Source organism: Anoplopoma fimbria, chromosome 4 (assembly GCF_027596085.1).
Source record: "Anoplopoma fimbria isolate UVic2021 breed Golden Eagle Sablefish chromosome 4, Afim_UVic_2022, whole genome shotgun sequence".
NCBI lineage: Eukaryota > Metazoa > Chordata > Actinopteri > Perciformes > Anoplopomatidae > Anoplopoma > Anoplopoma fimbria.
The window spans coordinates 8,654,869-8,674,456 of NC_072452.1; the positions used below are offsets into that span (position 1 = coordinate 8,654,869).

Here is a 19,588-nt window from a genome sequence, read left to right on the forward strand (position 1 = left end):
TCATCAATGCTATCCAATGGGTTGCAATTCCAAGGATCCTGTACCTTTTCCAAAACATTTATTTCTATCTACCACTGTGTTTCTTTAAACAACTAGATTCAACTATCCTCTATTTTGTCTGGGCAAACAAAGCCCCTTGCATATCTTAAGCCCACTAACAGAAGAATGTAAACAGCGTTTGCCTCGGCCTTCCTGTATTTAGGCATTATTACTGTGCTGCAAATGTGATGGCTTTGACTTTCTTGCAATGCGGTTCCCCTGCTAATGACTGGTCTGCTGTATCCCCACTCTGGTTAAAAATCAGTTCCTTGTCAGTCTCAGGATCCCCTCTTTCAGAGCTGCTATTTCCCGGTACACAGCCTTCCAAATTACTTGGTCAGAACTTCATTCTCAGAAATTCCGTGAAGAATTTGTATAAAATCCAAAACATATATTTGAACTGCCAATTGTCTCTGTAAACAACCCTATAGCATATAGAGGGGACTGTGAGTATTGGAGACCTAGTATTAACTAGGTAAAGATCAGTAAAATAAATTTGCCTTATTCCTTCAGCTCCAAACAAAATATCACCTTCCTCAATCACATTTTTACCACTACCTTCAAGTCAGGCATTTTATACAGGAGTGTTTTACCGAGTTCACAAACAAACCAAATAGCCACATTTTTTTCAATTCTAGATATTGATTAATTGTGTCATATTTAGTTGGTTTTCCAAACAATATTAAATAAACATCCAGCCAGACAATAATTTGGCAATATTTGGATGCTCTGACAGTACAAAGGCCTTTCCCTCCCATCAAAAACACTCTCTCAAGGCAGGCATGGTTGCAGCAAAAAAAAAATATATTAGTAAACTGGAAGTCTCCATTGTCCCCATGTATCAGAAGGTGGCTCAACAATATGCTTTCTATTGCTAAGATGGGAAAAAAATAAAATAATAATAAATGAAAAAAACATTGGTAAAATACACAGTTTGAAAATTTACTGACATGGGAAAAAAACACCCAGCTCGCACAAGTAGTAGGCTACTGGCTGCAACATCAGTGAGATATGCTTAGGTATTCATTTCCAAATAGGCATATTAGTTGCTTGCTTTGACATAACCACATTATAAAGTTGAGCATGGATTTAATGAGTGTTGGTATTTTGCCGGCAGTAAAGTTATAAGTAAGAATGGCAAAAACTTATGCAATTGGATCTGCAATGACAGAGAGGCGCTGTTGCTGTTGGCTATACGCTTGTGCTCAAGTAGATCGATGAGTGGTTTGTGAGATATACAAAGAACACACAGACAGACAGACAGACAGACAGACAGGCAGACAGGCAGACAGAGACTCATTGCTTTAAAGTAAGATATAAGGAGCTTTGAATGTATCACAATGTCCAATTGATCTATTTGGAACTTCCTCTATGATCTTAAAAACTGAATTAGTACACATAGAATTTGGGGACTTGAAATCTGTCCAAAAGGTTAAGAAATGATGATTCAGAAACAGAAAATAACTTCAATTTATGCTTTGAAATACAACCAACCACACACAGAACAGATTTATTACATGACTCAATAAAATGCACCAAGAGGCAATGGATAAGTAAGGGTTTATGGGATAGATCAGGCATTGTGAGCTGGATAAAAGTGTGTTCTGTGTGTGCACAAACGGCAGAATGCAGGCTGCTCTCTCTCTCTCTCACTGTGATCTTTCAGCACAAGGTAATGATGACTTCCAGGGTTCACTGAGTTGGTCTACAAGCACTCCACTGACCCCCCTCTGTGCACTCAGCTCTGATGCTTGGCCATGCAAGGAATGTTCACACATACGGATACAAACACAAACACTCAGGCATGGCCTGAAAACTGGTAGCAGGCTATCTTACATTCCTGACCTGGAAGACATTGGCTAAATTTGGAGACCAGTTGAAATGCCTTAAAACTTAACAATTTTCTGAGAAGGACCTCATGTGGCCATGTGAATTATGACTGTTGTCTGTCAGAAGCAAAGGTGGCAGCAGAGTGATGTTGTTAAAGCACCACTAAAGCTCTTAGGGAAGAGGTCTGAATGGATGGTTGGGTGACACCAGGAACTGCTCTTGCATCATCCTTTTACTACCAGCTGTCAACATTGTTTTTACCATAACCACGATCCTCTCCTAAACTTAACCACATAGTATGTTTTTAAACCAAACCAAAATATGTTTTGTATATATGTATAATAAATTATGTCTAACCTTGGCCAAGAAGTTTTTAGCCATGCTAGTAATGCGAGTCAAGCACTATATGAGAATTAAACATCTCAACAAAAACAGAAAGGATTGTCTTAAAATTTTGTACAGACATTTATTGTCCCCAGGGGATAAAGCCATTTGGCTTCTGTGATGTTTTGACTTTTCAGTTATTGAAAGAATTATCTTAACATATACTAGATAAGTTGCAAGACAAATCTCTTGGACGCACCCGGATGCACCTTCAGTTTGGGGCTGTGGAAAGTAGGCTTGGTTTTGTCTGCGGTAGTGAATGGGGCTTATCTCCAGCTTTGAGAATAGGGATAGATTTACTTCTGGGGAGGCGTTTATTGGACTAAATGGCTGTGGTGCCCACTTTTGCAACTGACTTGAGCACCTGGGCATGGGGCCAGGGGTAGAGGCCATTGGCCAAGTCTCTGGGACAGCTGCTGAGAAGATGATGAAGAGACCCTCGCCTAACACAAAGAGGGCAATAAGGCATTTTACTCTTGCCCCAATTGCGAAGGTCTTCCTGGATGAGATGTTGTCGATCCGCTCCTTTGTCTTTGCCAATCCAGCAGCTCGGGAAGTAGCCTAGGCCTGAACACTTTGTTACCACTGTCCAAACAAGAGCCTCCCGCCTTAACAGTGCCTCTGCCTCTGTAACCTGCAACTCGCTGGCAGCACCCCCATTTTTGCCTGTGCGGAACTCAATGCAAGTTACTGCCACTTTGGGGTCCCTGAAGTATTTGTACTGTGTGGCCCTTTTGTATGTGTCACCACAAATTATTTCGGAGGCTCCTGGACAGAACGGTATATCCAAGCCTTCATCAGCCTCTGTACAAACACCGTCCCAGACTCCTACAGCAACTTGGTGATCTGGCTGAGAAAAGAGTTGCCAACCAGTGGAAGTTTGCCAAGGATGGAAGAGGCTGATTTTGCCGCCTCGAAAACCGCCTGAACCTCTTTCCACCTTGGTTCCTTCATGTCAAACTCAGTTGTAGGGGGTGCTGGGTTAATCAGGGCTTTGTTGTGGCCAAGCTCCTGCTCTGTTGTCAGGTGTTGTGAAGAAAAGTGGTGACCTTGTCAGCTGAGCATTCGAGGTGGCTGCACGCTTATCACCAAGCATCTTCTTAGTGACTGCCTGAAGCAGTCTGTCAGCATGGACATTGGCTGTTGTTTGTAAGATTCCACACATGTCCTCTTGAAACTGCTGCCATTAACTCCTGTTGTTTGATGGAGCGCATTTGATCCGACCTACAGTGCATGGAGTCAGGGTAAGGTTGCCTGGAGGCACTGGCCCTGTGTCGTGAGTCCTGGCCATGCTCCCACTGCATCTAACCAAGAAGTTATCCTGTGTGTAGCACCTGTTTCTCCTTGACTAAACATTTATTTTTGCCCTCATGGATTCGGAGGCCAGGTCGATTCTCGCACTCTTTGCCGCAGAGGCATTTTGCATTAATCATCATCTGGCAGAACCATGGGTCAAAAACTCTTGGATAGTTTGCCATGGAATTTTGACATTCAATGTCCGCAGGGGGTGAACCTTACAATCTCTGGTGATATTTGTATATTTTATGTTTAATGGCAATTAGAAAACTTAAGATGCAATACATCAGCATGTTAATCTTGTCATTGTGTGCGTGCTGTCATGACGATGTTAGCATCTTACTCAAAGCACTGCTATGCTTACTCTCACAGAGCTGCTATCATAACTGTAGACAATTAGCCTCGTTTCAACTAAATCCATGATCTTCCCCTAACCATACCCAAATGGATGAACCAAACCCAACCTTAGCCATAGAGGTGTCAGATCAGAAATGGAGATATGAATCCTATTTGTGGTGGCTACATGCAGTTTTATATCTGCAAATTTTAGACAAAGGTGCCGATAGGACCACTAGATCATAAATCCCCCATACCCTTTGGAATTGCTTTTTATAACACATAAATGAAATCCGCCAATACCTTGTGTGTAGACTAATATAGCATTGGCTCACAATGATTAGTGGGTTTTTTGGGGGGGTTTTCTGTAAAAGCCCCCTCAGAGCTTTTATATGAAGTTTATGGTGTTTATCCAACTGCTTCTGTGTGTTTTTGGTCCAGTAACACTAGATTTTGATTTCCCCCTTTCTCTACTGCTTCTATGTTTACCCCGTCTGTTTCTTTATCCCATTCTCTTTCTCCTGGTCCAGGAGCAGTGTAGAGGGGGAGAGAAAGTGAGTAAAAGTAAGCCTTGCAACCCCAAAAGACTGGACTCCATCAGCCATGAATCAACCACAAGCATTGGTAACCACACTCTCATATGCTTATGTCAGATGTTATAAAGTGTCCATGTGGGCCTTATGAAGGACCCCTGTGTGCCATCTCTAATAAAGGGCCCTCTATCCCCACAGCCACTCACAGAGTGGTCTGGCCAGGAGCTGAATCCTAAAAATAAAGAAACAAGCATATGCATTTTAGGAATTGGTATATTTGTGTCATAGAGAATTCATGCACACTCACTGATGCTCAAACCAGAGATTTATTTAGAGATAAATTGAAAAAGAAAAATAGAGAGTACTTCATGGGTTTTAATTAAAATGATTCATTACAGTTTTACAGGCTGACAGCAACACAAAAATATGCAGTCTTCTGACCCTTTTTTCAGACGGCATTGGGATGAGGTTGGGAACATGTTGGTCAGCAATGCTGTTTACAGAACTGCCAAGCCCATAAATTCATCTTCACTCCCTGTGAGTTGACATATTGTCAAAATAGTAGCACTTAATCAGCGAGATTTCCCCAAGGAACAAAATGTACAGAGCAAACAGAAACACCCATGCACAGTTTGTGCCTCCCACGACTCACCAGAGAATTTGTGTCCCAAAGCACTTCTGGCACATGAAATGAAGGAGCTGTACGTAAAGCCAGGCTGACAAGTTAATCAGCCCTATACTGCTTGATGTTCATAGGAAATGTGGGAGCAAGAGGCTTGATAGTTAGAGGGTAGGTTTTTTAAAGAATTTGAATATTTCTTCCTCTTAAAGCTGCTTTTAGCAATATTCTTTTACTAACAATTGTGGGGTCTCTAGTATTGATGAATCCACAGCGAATTATCACCTGCGTCTTCTACTCCCTTTACTTTAGAGAGCATTATGAATACATCATCTTTAAACTCATTGTTTTTGTTTTCTAGACCCAACGCATGCCTCCCTCTCGCTGCTTGGGCGCAATTTGCCACTTTTTTTTTTATCAAAAAAGTACTAAATCTGACTGTAAACTGGCAGACTGGCTGCCTGACGGACTACCTAGTGAACATAGTGGAGCATTTAGCAGCTAATGAGCCAGATATTCCCCTCAAGAGTTGGTAGTTGCCATTAACAGTGCTAAAAAGACAGAATACTGGACACGTTATAGGATCAAGAACCACAACTCCATATGAATGCTTATGTTTCTTCATTCGTTGGCCGGATGTGCAAATAGAGAAATTGTGCTAACAAGTCCTCCATATCAGGTTAAAAGGTGATAATATCTCAGTGTTTAGAGCTTATTCCTGCTGCCCCCAAGTGGCAAAATATATTAGTTATTGCAGGTTTATCTATTAATTAACAAAAACGTATGGAGGTCTTTTAATTAATCAGCATGCAGTGTGCACCATATTGACAAATGAGATAAGCCGAGCTTCGCTCAATTTAGATCAATTAATAAAGTATACCAACAATTTCATACTACCAGTTACATCCAATCAATGTGGGATGAATGCAATTATGCTAGTTTAGAAAACGTTTAACAATCATGTGTTCTAATTTTGGAAGGTACGAACCTGTAAGTTATTCAAAGAAAAGCTGCTTGGCTAAGTGTGTACAAACTATTAAACCCTCAAAAGAGGATGTAATGTATTTCCTAACCTTTAACAAGACCTTTTACTTAACAAAAGACCTGCAGGAACTGGGCCAAGCTGAGGTATGTTCACCATACCTTGAAAATGCCGCAGAGACAGAAAGGGAAATAACATAACTGAGCTATCCACTTAAAGCCATTTTCCGATATACAGACCAGCTTTTCCTACTTTTTTGATTTCTTATCTTCCTCTTTATGCTCTGAGGCTCTTAATCTATTTCCTCCTCACTCACTCACATCTTTTGTCTGTGATGATGCTAGCAGAGGGGTAATTGGAATGTGTGCATATCTTCACGCAAGTGTGGGGGTGGGGCTGGTTGTTGGGCCTCTGCTCCGCGGATGTCATAATTAGTAACTGGAATTCTGGGAATTCCTGGTAAGGTTGGACGGTCCTAGAACTTTTCATCTCCTGTAGCAGCCCAGCCCCCTCTAAGCCGCTGGCCTTATGGAAAAATACAACATGTTCCAAGAGACACTATCACAGCAGTCAATTACTTAACTGTAACCCTGACTAACTCTAACCGTAGAAAACACATCATAAACAACAAATATCCCAAAACATCAAATTGTAACCTCATGGCACTGAGGTTCACAAGCATCTGTGACATGTTGGTTTGATCTGTACCCAACCACTAATTCATGGGCTGGCTAATTTACCTCAACTATTCTAAATATATCATGTGCTTTATTTATACCACTATCAGAAAACAGTTCTTTCCAAACAAGAAAAAAATCCTAAATGCACTCCTCCTCGGTACAATAAAATTAGGTATTCTTAACAAATAGGTATTCCCATTTCAGGTTGTTATATTCTCACCATAACAGTCCCATGGTGTTTTCTGTAGACAAAGGCGCCAGTATAGAAACAATGCTCTCCAATCAAGACATGTCAAAAAACACTTTTCTAATGAGCTACCTAAAAGGGTTTTATTGCCCACTAATGCATAGTCTTACAGGGTCCAGCATGTGTCCGAGGGGCACTGGATAATCACAGACACAAATACAAGTTTGGATATTTCTACTTCAGAATCGGACTTCTTGGAACTCCTAACAGCCTGACGAAACAAAGTTGAAGAGTTGGTGAAAAATAAATTGAATATTGCTACTTTAAGGTTTTGGTGCTAATTCACAGCAGTGGGTAAGCCTTTTTTGTGCCATTTTTAGCAGCTGGTTCACAATTTAAAAGTGCATGATGCAACCAAAAACAAGTGTTACATTTGGCTGCGAACACCCAAACATTTTAAACAGCCTCATTCACCATCCCACTACAGGCTTGTTGCTTCTGATCACATTCAGAATTTTGAGTCTCATGTTTTAGGCTTTATCAAGTTGTTTACTTTTTGTTTTGAGGAACTAAAGAGTGGTTTCTGCTCCCAACTTTACCCAGGAAGTCTACCTTCTAGTGTGGACGCCTTTAAACAAACAGACCTGGATTCACATCGCATAGTCGAGACCTCACAGTGTCTTATGTGACAGAAATTTGAGAGCACTGCTAAATTCAATTTAGTTTGGCGGCCTTAGTGATGTTGGGGGCATGCCACCGATTAGTTTTCCACAGGTTGGTCTAGCATTTGATTTTATTGGTTGTTTTTAGGCCAGTCTTGCTTTGTGGAGATAATCACATAATAAACACATTGAATAGCAGAAGTAGAAAGCAGATTTGCAAAACCACAAAACCATATTCATAAATTCACCTGAGGCTACAGCCAATGAAGGGGGTGGGGGGGGGGCTAACTTGTGGGATGGGCACATAGTGTGTGTATATATATATATATATATATAATATATATATATATATATATATATATATATATATTATATATGTGGGACAGAAGTTGTATGTGTGTATGTGTGTGTGTGAGAGAGTTTAAGGGAGGCAGTAAGTCACTTGTTTCTGTCATGGTTGGGGTGCTGCCAGGAGAAGTTGGTCTGCTCACTTGGACAGGTGAAATGAGTGAAGCTGAAGAGCCATGCGGTCCAAAAATGCCTCAGAGGCTATATCCGGTCAAATGAGTTCACCTCAGAAGACATATACATTACACAGTCAGTTTATTCATTTATTTTCCATATTACCAGCGACTGAAGATAATAATGCTTAAATGGATAAATGAAGCTGCCATATACCCTCCCAAACCCATTTACACACTAGAGCCCACGTTTTGGTCTTACAGTGGAAGAGGGTATTGTTCCGCTGCAAGAATACTGTGAGCCAGCTTGTCTTCTAACACAGTCTAATGAGGCAGGAACAAATGACTATCCACTCTAACACTCTTTCTCTACGTGCACTTCTCTGAATATTGTCAATTATCCCCCATGTCTTGGCTGACCTGTCTGAATGTGGGTCATGGGCTACACAATCACCTGGTAATTACCACAGAGTAAACAAGCCAAGCCAGGGGAGAAGTTTTAATGATTGTCAGGCTGCCACAATGGACCCTTCATCTCTAATGAGGGGTAAATGTGTCATATTATGTTGCACAATTGCTGGACCTTACAATCATGATAAATATAGCATCCCTGGAGCCAATATTATGGGATCAAGGACATTTTGGGGCATCAGTGTAATCAAATAGAAGTGTAACCCAGAAAGGCTCAGTTTGCCTCAATGATGCTGTCCAAACTGATCTTACATAATAAGCCCTTTGCCCAGTTCTTGAATCAGATGATTAATTGCTCTTTTCAGCAGCTATGACACCATGTGCCACCCACGGAGTCCGCTCTGGCCTCATGTCTCACTCTCATTAAATGGGGCCTTTGTGTCCCAGCTGCTCTCTTTTGTCCCAGCATGCCCACCTATCAGAGGGGTCTACCCCTGTGTCTTGCCATGATGACATCACCTCTGCCCTCATCGAGGCCAGAGCAGCCAAGGTGAGGGCTTTCATGGGCAGCTACAGGCCACATCTTTCCCCTTATCACTCAATCTCTCCTTTGTGCCGGCGAGGCCTGTGGGCTTATATGGACAGTAATGAGACGGATCACTTTGTTATCTGCCAGTGCTGTAGCAATACAACCCAAAGAGAGCAAATTCTATAATAGCACATTGTGTGAGGCAAGTTAAGTAAGGGTCTGAAATGTGGTGCTTTACTGCCGGCTGGAATCAGAGCCCAGAGTTTGCCTGCTGAGCTGGGCCAGTAAAACCTCTCTTTTCACGAGTCAGGTGAGTTAACACACCAAAGAGTGCATAGCAGGAGGGGGGGAGAAAGACTTTGCAGCTCAGTGTTGCAAAATGTGTGTTTTTCTGTTGTGGTATGCACACTCGCAGTGCAAAACATTAAGTTTACATGCTCTTTAATGAGTTGAGACAGTTTTTCAACTCCATGGACTCATACAATTCTGTTGGATGAGGCCAAACAAAACGAGCATGTTTTTCTTCAATGTGGCTCCCATAATTTAGACATTTAGGAGACACAAGGTATTCACCTGACACCATGCACACAAACAAACACACACACACACACACACACACACACACACACACACACACACACACACACACACACACACACACACACACACACACACACACACACACACACACACACAGTCAAACTGAGCCATATTTAGAAACTAAGATATCATCTTCGGGTTCCTCGAAGACTCTGGTATGTCATATTTCACGGCTTCTTCTTCTCACAGCAAAACACTGCTCCCTTAATGCTCTTTCTCCCAGAGAGGTTTTATAAGTTATGTGACTCTGTAATCAGCTTTGATTTACTGCTATGAATTTTTTTATACAATTCTATTTGTGTGGCCATGTCTTGCATCAGTCTGAACTTACCCTCTAATGCCAAATATTGATGTTGTTATGAAGAATAAACACCTGGCATTCTAGAGAGGGTCAGTGTATGCATACATTACAGTCGAGCTCAGTGTAAAAATGACACATTTATTTAAGTTGCAAAGTTTAGTTTAGTTTTAAAGGAATAATCCCAAATTTTGGGAAACATGTATTAACTTTCCTTGCTGGTACCAATCTTCTCATCTAACTCTCAGCAAGAAAGGGAATAAGCATATTTCCCAGTATATAACACCGTTCTTCTATAGCTTGCATTGTTTACTCAGCACCTTTTACACCAGTTACACCACTTGGAGCTGGTTTTGTGTGTTTGTTTGTTTTCGTTTTATTTTTGGCATCAAGGCAAAATGCTGAATTCCATTCCAAGAGTAATTATGCTGTCAGACACCTCCATTACAGCTATACTATGTATTGCCAGTGCAGAATCGTGAGAACTTTTCAAACATCAAAGTCACAACTTTCAACATGTAAGATATGTATCAAATCAAGCACCACATAGAGAAAATGTACAGATAAAACACCAGATATGGGCCGTTTTAGCCTGCAGTGTGATTATAGTCATATTCACACTCATTTGATAACAAAAAGCCAATGTGTGAGTGTCAATGAAGAGGATGCTACAAGTTTTCCAAGGCTTTAGTCCAAGACTTAAGTTCTTAAGTCTCTGTGGGGTCAATCAGGAGTTATTGTCCAGCAGTTTTCCTCAACTTAGCCTGAACTTTTAGCTGAATTACACCCACATGCTTCCTGCAAAGTACTATAAGGAGTCTGTAAACTAGGAACATTAATTGCTGTTACAGAAGCCTCTTTCCCAGTGAAGTGACCCCCAAATCACACACACACAAACACACACACACACACACCCCAGCCTGGCCTCTCTGTTGTGGTTTCATTGGTTGATCACTTGCCAGGGCCCCAGGGGTCCCAACTCAGAACACATGTCTGCTTTCTGTATGTTTACAGTACAGCAGTCAAAGCGAATGAACGTTACTCCTGTCAAAGCATACTTGTCTATTTCCTGGACAATGTCACCAAAAAGAAGACAATGCCTACACGCAACATAAACATGAAACACATTCTAAAACCTCTGAAACAAGACAGATTAAATATCAAAATAAAAGTATAAAATGTCATCACATTTAAGAACATGATTGTCATTACAGGCAGTGACAGCTCTGCATTGTGTTTTAAATATTCAAGTGACCATAACAGATGTGTTTGGGGGCAGAAGGCCCTCATAAACGACACACTTACAATCAATTTTGAACATATACTGTATTTAAACTTTTAATCCAACATGGAAGATATTTCTTTGCTCCATCTGCTACTGACATTTATTATTCGATATGATTGAAGCTCCAGAATAGCCACTAACTGGACGTTGAGGTGAGAATGTTTTGTCAAATTTAAACATTCAAAATGTGCTTGTAGATATCTTTCAAAACATAAAGTTGGCTGCTGCCTGCTCACTCCTTGCAACTGTTCTGGAAAACGTAATTATTTTAAACCTTGTGAAAAAAAGTTTAGAATCATGATGTTCATTCATTTGATCAGTCAAACCTCTGAATGTACTTGTTCCCAGTGCCAGTGTTTGGCGTTGTGTGTTGCATTCAAGTGAAGTAGTAAATACGAATGCTACTTAGAGCACAGCTTTTTTTTCAACCTTTGCCAATTCCCTCCAGTTTTCTTGTGGTAAATTATTTTCAAAATTGGCTACATTCAGTTTTAACCCGCAAGACAGTTATTACTTCCCAGCCTTAGAGGTGCCCTGTGGAGTTTTCTTGGAACAAACAGACGTTATGTTCACACAGTGTTCACTGACTAAAATGTATTGTGTGCATCACTGAGCTCTAAAAAATGTGTTGAATGCTTTCCCTTCCCCATAAAACATTTGCAAAGCCATTTTTCATCTTTAGTTTGGATCCAACATTACAAGCATGTTATGTGCTTGTAGATATCTTTCAAAATGCTTAGAAAGCAGTCTTCTTCTTTGCTGTCTTTGTTGGTGCATTGCTGCATTTTTTTTGCGCATTAGTGCACAGGACAAACATAATGGGGAACCACTATTAGAAAAAGTGCTCAATGGCTAGTTTTTGACCACAATTATAAATGTTATAAACAGAGTGAAATATGCTATCATTCTTGAAACAGTTGCTTTACAAAACACTTGAGGGTCCACATACCAGCTGTTCATCAGTGGATTGCATCGTTGTCATGGAGATATGTTAAGAGATGCACAAGATACCTCACTGAACTTGCTCTGTTCACTAAGGAAGACTATGAATATGTTGTGTTTTATATGTGCATATGTCTCTGGAAAAAGCTAGAAAGTGGTACTTGACCTTTTTTGTTTTTTAGTCAAAAATGCTAACTGAAATTGAATACAGAGAAAGGATTCATTTCTGCATTGGCATTTGATCTGCTGTTAACTAACTAATGTCTTCTAAGTGCATTAAGATAACAGAAGTCTCTAAATGACTATAATTCTCGAAAACCTATAGGTCATTACTCTTCTTTTGAAGACTTCTTGCTGTTTTCCCCCATGTGACATGAATGCAGCACCAGTAGGCACTGGTGACGCACTCTTATAAGCCCGTGGTCCGCTGCAGCACACTGATTGGGCAAAATCGAGGGTGTGTTCCCAGCGTGGGCAGCTTTTAACAGACGTGAATTGAGCAGGAGATTCCAGTTTGTGGTATAGGCACAACTGGAAGCGATCCAAACCCATCCAAGCACATCTCCAGACGCACACCACGCAGCGCCCAGAGCACACTCTCCTGTGTGAGCCTGCTGGAAATCCAGTGGACTCTGAAAATACTGCTGCATTGCAATTTCCGCTCTGTGCCCATCAAGATTAATCCATTTTGAGGCACACAGGCTGGAACAACTTGTTTTTATTGAGGAGAACAAAGTCTTTAATTATGATATGTTACGTTGGGATTAGACCATGCTAATAGTGAAACTAATCTTTGTATTACAGTTATACAATGACGATAGAAGACAAAAGTTGGACAAGATCATCATAAATTCATGGCAGACAAAGTCTACCACATCCACCATAAGAATATAATGAGAATATTAAAATGTTGAGGTTTTTGATGCTGCACCATCTCCTGGCCAAAATACCTCCCATTTCTCAGCTGTGGTGACTTCTCCAAAATTCATACCACTGACTAAAACCTCAATTAAACCCATAGATACTGAAGTCTGATGATAATAATTATCTATATTTAGAGCCATAAGTGATCGTCATTTTGGTTAGATTAGAGCTGGAGTCCAATTCCTGCTCTAGGCTAATTTCATTGATGGTCTAAATATAGCCTGGGTTTTTTAAAGTTATTTTCTCCAGCAGACAGAACCAGAGCTTCCTATGAAAAGGAATTCATAAAAAATAAATGAAATATTATGATAATCACATTTCAAAGTCACTGATCTATGAAATTTGTCCGGCCACAATCGGATGCCTGTTTGTCTGTCTGTCTCTTCCTCTGTCTGTCGTTCACACACACACACACACAATCGTTTCACCATGTTTGTTTATGGGGTGACTGAGCAGTGGTGTAACTTATTTCTCTCGGGGTCTGAGTTTTAGTCTGGTCCCCCAAGCCCACCCGATCACACGCAAACACTAAACCACATCAGCGTTCCTCATTGTTACTGCCACACTATGAGGACAAGTTGAAGTTTGTTTCAAACCTGAGCATTTTGAGAGAATTTGAACAGAGATAAGACAGACACTGGCTGTGGTTGGCATGTCATCTCTATGTCCCCCTGGGTTCCCTCCAGGTGATCCAGTTTCCTCCCACCAACCAAAGACATGCCAGTAAGGTGAAAAGAAAAATCAGAATACCTGTATTTGTCTGTATGTGTTAGGCCTGTGATTTGCCTGGGAGTCCATTATGTTGAGGTTGCTCTAGTGCGATGTTATAATTAAGAAAAGGAAGGGACAATTTGTATCACTGGGCCACCTAGAGGCTTGGAACGCAAGTGCAGATGCCGATCCTGCACCCTGATGTCCTGCCATCGGTACCACACAGCAACATGCATGCCGGCCTGCATCATACCACTGGCTCCTATAAAAGGCCTTGACCTGAAATTATTAACATCATTAGGTCACTGGAAACATTTCGAGGACAGAGACTTTATGTTCTTACTGCTAGCTCAGTCTTCTTGCCGTTATTCCACATGGAATCCTCAAGTGTTGCTCCTGAAAAAGATTCCTCTAAGGTCTCCAAATGTTCAACCATGCCAACGTTGCTCCTCTATTCTTAGATCCGTCCCTGTAGTAGTGGTTAGCGGACCTCATTGTCACAGACTGGGCATTGTGTTACAGACCCCTTCATACTCACTTCCCCATAAAAACTGTTATTAAAGGCATTCTATTTTTAGGAGCTTTCACTTACAGTATCCAGTAATTATAGCATGATCTCAAAATCAATATAGACTATTGCTATAGTTCTCACATCCTGTTTTTTGTGTACAATCGTCATAATAACATTGATGGCAAGATTAAGATAGAATCCATTTTCATTGAGTGTTTCCGCAAACTTTTCACATTCTCTCTGTGAAAGCAATGGCCAAAGACAGCTTTCTGAAGCTGTACTGAATTAAAATACTACATTGCATTAATGACTTAGTAGGTTGCAAACCCACAAGTTAAGCCTATTTTATGTGGATTGCATGAACATCATATTCTCAATTTGTTGGCAAGATTGGCATTTCTTAAATCCTCCCACTGCTCTCATACTTATCCTTAATAAGTGCTCCAGTTTTATGGCAAAAACAGTTTTATGTTGCAAAAACAAACAGGAACTGTATGTTATTTTGCAATGTATGCAAATCAGGATGACTACGCGTTATATTGGACATTGTATGATTGATTTTCGCAGATATTGGTCTTTGTAGTACTGCTTGATCACCCCAAAGCTATCACGGTCAATTTACTCATGAATATTGCTTTATAGCGCCAGTTTTATTAAAAAAAAGGGGACTTTCACTGGACACTCCCCTAAAACCTTGGACGTGGATATCTGCGTCTCTGATTGGTTGTGAAGCCCCAACCGACAACACCTGCTTAACTCCTTCATCCAAATTGACACCCGGGGCTCTGAGAAATATAGGCAGCATCCCTTCCAGCTCATGCATTCACTCCCACAGCTGCCCCACTAGACACCAAGCCGCAGCTGCGCTGATCACTGATCCAAGGTAAACCCTCACACACATACACACACACACACACACACACACACACACACACACACACACACACACACACACACACACACACACACACACACTTACACACACACACACACACACACACACACACTGCCGGATCTTTGCTGGAAAACGGAGCACACTACCGGGGGACGCAATGATGGTCAAGCTGGCCGTGGCGCTGCTGGTTTTGTCAGTGCTGGAGCAAGTGGTGGGATCGGATAATATCGATATCCATGACAGCCTCCCGGAGAAGCCCGCCAGCCAAAAAGGACGCCTATCCCTGCAGAACACAGGTGAGAATAAGTGTTGGTGGAGTTAGGAATGTGGAGCTTCTCGGTTGGTGCAGCGGCTCTCACATCTCCGTGGGGTTTTGTCCGTACACGTGTTTCTGTGGCTGCAAAATTAAAACCATGCTGGGGGAGACTCGTCCGGGCGATTTGAGCATAATCCTCCTCTTCTAACTTCACCCCCCCACCCACGGTGCTCACGTACCCGCTTCGATCACTCAGAAAGACGATATCTTGTAAATACTCACAGGCAGAAATCCAATATGTTAGTAAACTATTAATAGAATGGCACAAGGTAATAGGTAATGTATACGGCAGCGCATCTAGGTGTGCGTGCGTGCGTGCGTGCGCGCTTGGTGTACGTGCGCGAGTGCGTTATAGGTAACAGTTTCAGTGGTTTTTTCTGGAAGAAATGTAGTTTGTGTCCAGTGTGTATTCCTGGCTGTCTCTTCATGTGGACGTCGGGTGATGTGTCCAAGCGGGTCAGCAGGGCAGTAATGACTGGAGTAGTGCGAAGGGGAGCAGGACTTTATTTCTTGAACCCAATCATCTGGGGGAGAGGGAGAGGGGGGGAGAAATACCATAAAGACACAATTAAGCGCGTCTTGTTTAATAACCACGAAACACTAACGCCACATTGGACTGCTATCTCCAAAACTCAGTATTTTCGTTAATATTGGCTGCCCCCCCCCCCCTCCCTACTCAGCATGACTTACGACTCATCATGTGAACCCCTGTGAAGCATATGGCAGCATAATTGTTTGGAAAAATAGGGGACAAAACTCTAATGCATGTTTCACAACAGAGACCTTGGTAGCACCACTTTGTAATTCAACGCACGTTGCGGCCAAGCCATTACGATCCAAGCACATTCCCGCGATGCCAAAACAAGCACTGCTGACAGCAGCTCACTTTTCCTGCGCACTAAAGTTCAACTCAGTGCCTACAGATCCCGCTGCAGCTCTTCCCTACCCCCCTACCACTGCACCCCCCCCAAAAAAACAGAGGCTCTTTGTTGACAAGCGTGATTTCTAATAAGTCACATTCAATCATTATATTCTGTCTTCTTTGCGCACTTCCCACTGAGGACGCTCTTACGCGCATAACTTATCAGCTTCGAGGCAAATCACGCGTGTAATTATGCTAAACTTAAGTCAACAGTTGGGTTTTTCGTACCCAAACTGTGTATGGCCTGTTGGGTGCCAAGCTAACCTGCAATTTGCCATATTAACTTAAGAGTAAAGCACTCCCAACGCTGTCACATATGGTAAGCAGCAGTTTCTGTGACAGGTTCCCTGCTGGTTGTCAGATGTCTCATAATACATGCTCTTGGACAGCAATTTGTGGCTTAAAGAGAGACTTTCACATGGTCATTTCTGTCCTCAAACATCTGTTTTATTCCTGTCTTTCGTGGCCACAGTAAAGAGAAAAGGGCACTTGAGAGCCAGCCAGTGGTGTGCAGGAGCTGATATTATGTATTCACATGACATATACTTGCCTGCTTCCCAAGTGTTTTATGTCTGCATTGCTGCTGTCGCTTAATGAGGGACCCTTTTTTGATGTCGTCATTTCATTATGCAATCTCAGTTTAATCTTTGGATGCAATCATCCGGGACTTGTTGTGGCACATTTAGTTTACAGACAATATGATGACTGCATTTGTGTTTCCTCCACAAGTAGTCATGGCTGCATCTGCAATGCACCATCCCATCTCAATGCTATAGGCAGTGCAGATGGATTATGGTGCAGAATGACACAGTAATATCTGTCACAAAGTGCTCCTCTGCAGGAACCCCTCAGCCTGGGAAATTAGCCCCCCCCTCCCCCCCACACACACACACTCCCACCCCCCACCCACCCTGAATCCCTTCTCTCTCTCTCAGACTCTAGGTCATGAACACACGCAAGCGACCGCCTGTGTCTGTGGGAATAGTTATAAGCCACATCAGCTTTGTGATTCGTGCAGCAATCTGAAGTGCCGAAGTGGAATTGTGCCTTCAGGCTGTATGGACTTCATTGCCGACACGCCCGTAACAATCTGCCGCTGTCTCTGCTGTGAACAAATGATAAGGTCCCCCCCCCCCTCACCTGTTCTCTCTTTCCAGCTGAGATCCAGCACTGCCTGGTGAGTGCAGGGGATGTCGGCTGTGGTGTGTTTGAGTGCTTTGAGAATAACTCCTGCGAGATACGAGGGCTACAGGAAATCTGCATGACGTTCCTGCACAACGCTGGCAAATTTGACTCTCAGGTACTAAACTGGTCCGTCTGTGTTTTGCATAAAGGGTATAACCAGAGGCAACATCCTTTTTTTTTTTTTTTTTTTTTTTTTTTTTTTTTTTTTTTTTTTTTGCTGCTCCACACTCGTCATTTACGGACAGATTTGTTTACTTTTGCTTTATTTCTCCTACGAAACATATAACTTTTCCTAGAAGTGTGATTGTACATACACTGATCTCCTCATCATCTGTTTTCCTCTCTTGGGAAGTTCACTTCCCTCAGAGTGCACTGGTGAACAGTTAGGACTAAGGGTCATGCGCCAGTTGGCCAGACGCCTAGTTAGCTCCCTTTTCACACATACCGAAGGCTGAAGCCCTGCCAAGCCAGGTCTGACTGGAGTCTTCACATGTCTATACGGTCACATTCTAGGAATCTTTGGCTGACAAATCCAGAAGATTTCAGCAGCAGAGTAACACTATTTATTGCTAGTCATGCAGAATTTCATCACCCCATTCTGTATTAGAAGCATTTAGCTACACATGCATTCAAGGTTTGCTCCAATGCATCCACACATACTCGCCAACACTACTGATACAGGTGCATATGATTTAAAAGGAGCAGCCAGAGGCTTTTCTTTTGCAGATGTTTTAACTCTCAGGTTTCAATTACTTCAAGGAACTTTGTCTTGAGTTCACTCAACAGTTTTGTCTCTTTATGTACATAGGGGAAGTCCTTCATCAAGGATGCTCTGAAATGTATGGCCCATGGGCTACGACACAAGTTCAGCTGTATCAGCAGGAAGTGTGTGTCCATTAAAGAGATGGTGTTCCAGCTCCAGAGAGAGTGTTATATCAAACACAACCTGTGCTCTGCTGCTAAGGAGAATGTGGCCGTCATGGTGGAAATGATCCATTTCCAAGATCTCTTCCCTAAAGGGTGAGTTGCTACTCTGGACAGCATGTTTGGATTCATTTTCACGAGCCTGTCCCTTCTTTTATCTCTGATTGTTTATCTTCCCTGGACTCTTCTGCCAGTTTAAGCCTGTTCTCTTCTTCCATGTATAGTAATAGTATCATGCCATTTACTCCTGTCGTTTCCTAGACCTAGATGTATTGTGCTACCAAACATGAAATCACAAGCTTCATGTGGGTTATCTGCCTCTCTCTGCCCAGCCCATATGTGGAGCTGGTGAATATTCTCCTCAGCTGTGGTGAAGAAGTGAAGGAGGCATTGACACGGAGTGTCCGGCTACAGTGCGAGCAGAACTGGGGGGCTCTGTGCGACAGTCTGAGCCTCTGCTCCTCCCTCGCCCCGTCTCCCGCCGCCTCTGCCATCGAACAACACCACCGACGCCCCTTGCCCTCCCATCCTGAGCCGGAGCACCCACGTCCTCCACGGCAAGGCGACAAGGAAAAACCTGCTAAGGCGGGCTTCAACGCTCACCCACGCAATCGCAGTCAGGGACCCCGCCGCCAGAGTCCAGAGGCTGGAGTGGTGGCTGAGCAGGAAGACCCCGAGGCCACTGACATCCGGAGGTGAAAGCACAGGAGACCGTCCCAACCTTTGACTCCCAGCAACGTATAAAAACCACACTTGCAGACTTATGCACACCTTCACACACAAAACACACACACACACACACACACACACACACACACACACACACACACACACACACACACACACACACACACACACACACACACACAATCCCAGACAGACTGAATAGAAGGATACAAGCCCCAACCTTTCCTGTCCTTATTCCGCCCTCTCCAGTCATTCCAGCAATCCCACATAGTAAACTTGCAGGGTAATTGTGGTGTAGCTTGTACTGTTATGCCAGACCGTAGGCCTCTTTTTTTTTTTTTTTTTTTTTTAATTGAATAATAATTGTTATTATCATGATTATTTCAACTGTTAGGACTATTTTTGGCTCTAATATAGCATTTCTCAAATCATACTTACC

At 42.4% G+C, this 19,588-nt stretch overlaps 1 protein-coding gene across 1 annotated transcript; it reads left to right on the forward strand.

Annotated features, from left to right (window-relative positions):
• The first annotated feature begins 15,052 nt into the window (after nucleotides 1-15,052).
• On the forward strand, nucleotides 15,053-19,239 carry stc2a (stanniocalcin 2a). Its single transcript, XM_054598041.1, has 4 exons — nucleotides 15,053-15,411; nucleotides 17,511-17,653; nucleotides 18,347-18,558; nucleotides 18,795-19,239. Exons 1-4 carry the CDS (start codon nucleotides 15,273-15,275, stop codon nucleotides 19,159-19,161), a joined length of 861 nt encoding a protein of 286 aa, XP_054454016.1. The 5' UTR covers nucleotides 15,053-15,272; the 3' UTR covers nucleotides 19,162-19,239.
• The last annotated feature ends 349 nt before the right edge of the window (nucleotides 19,240-19,588 follow it).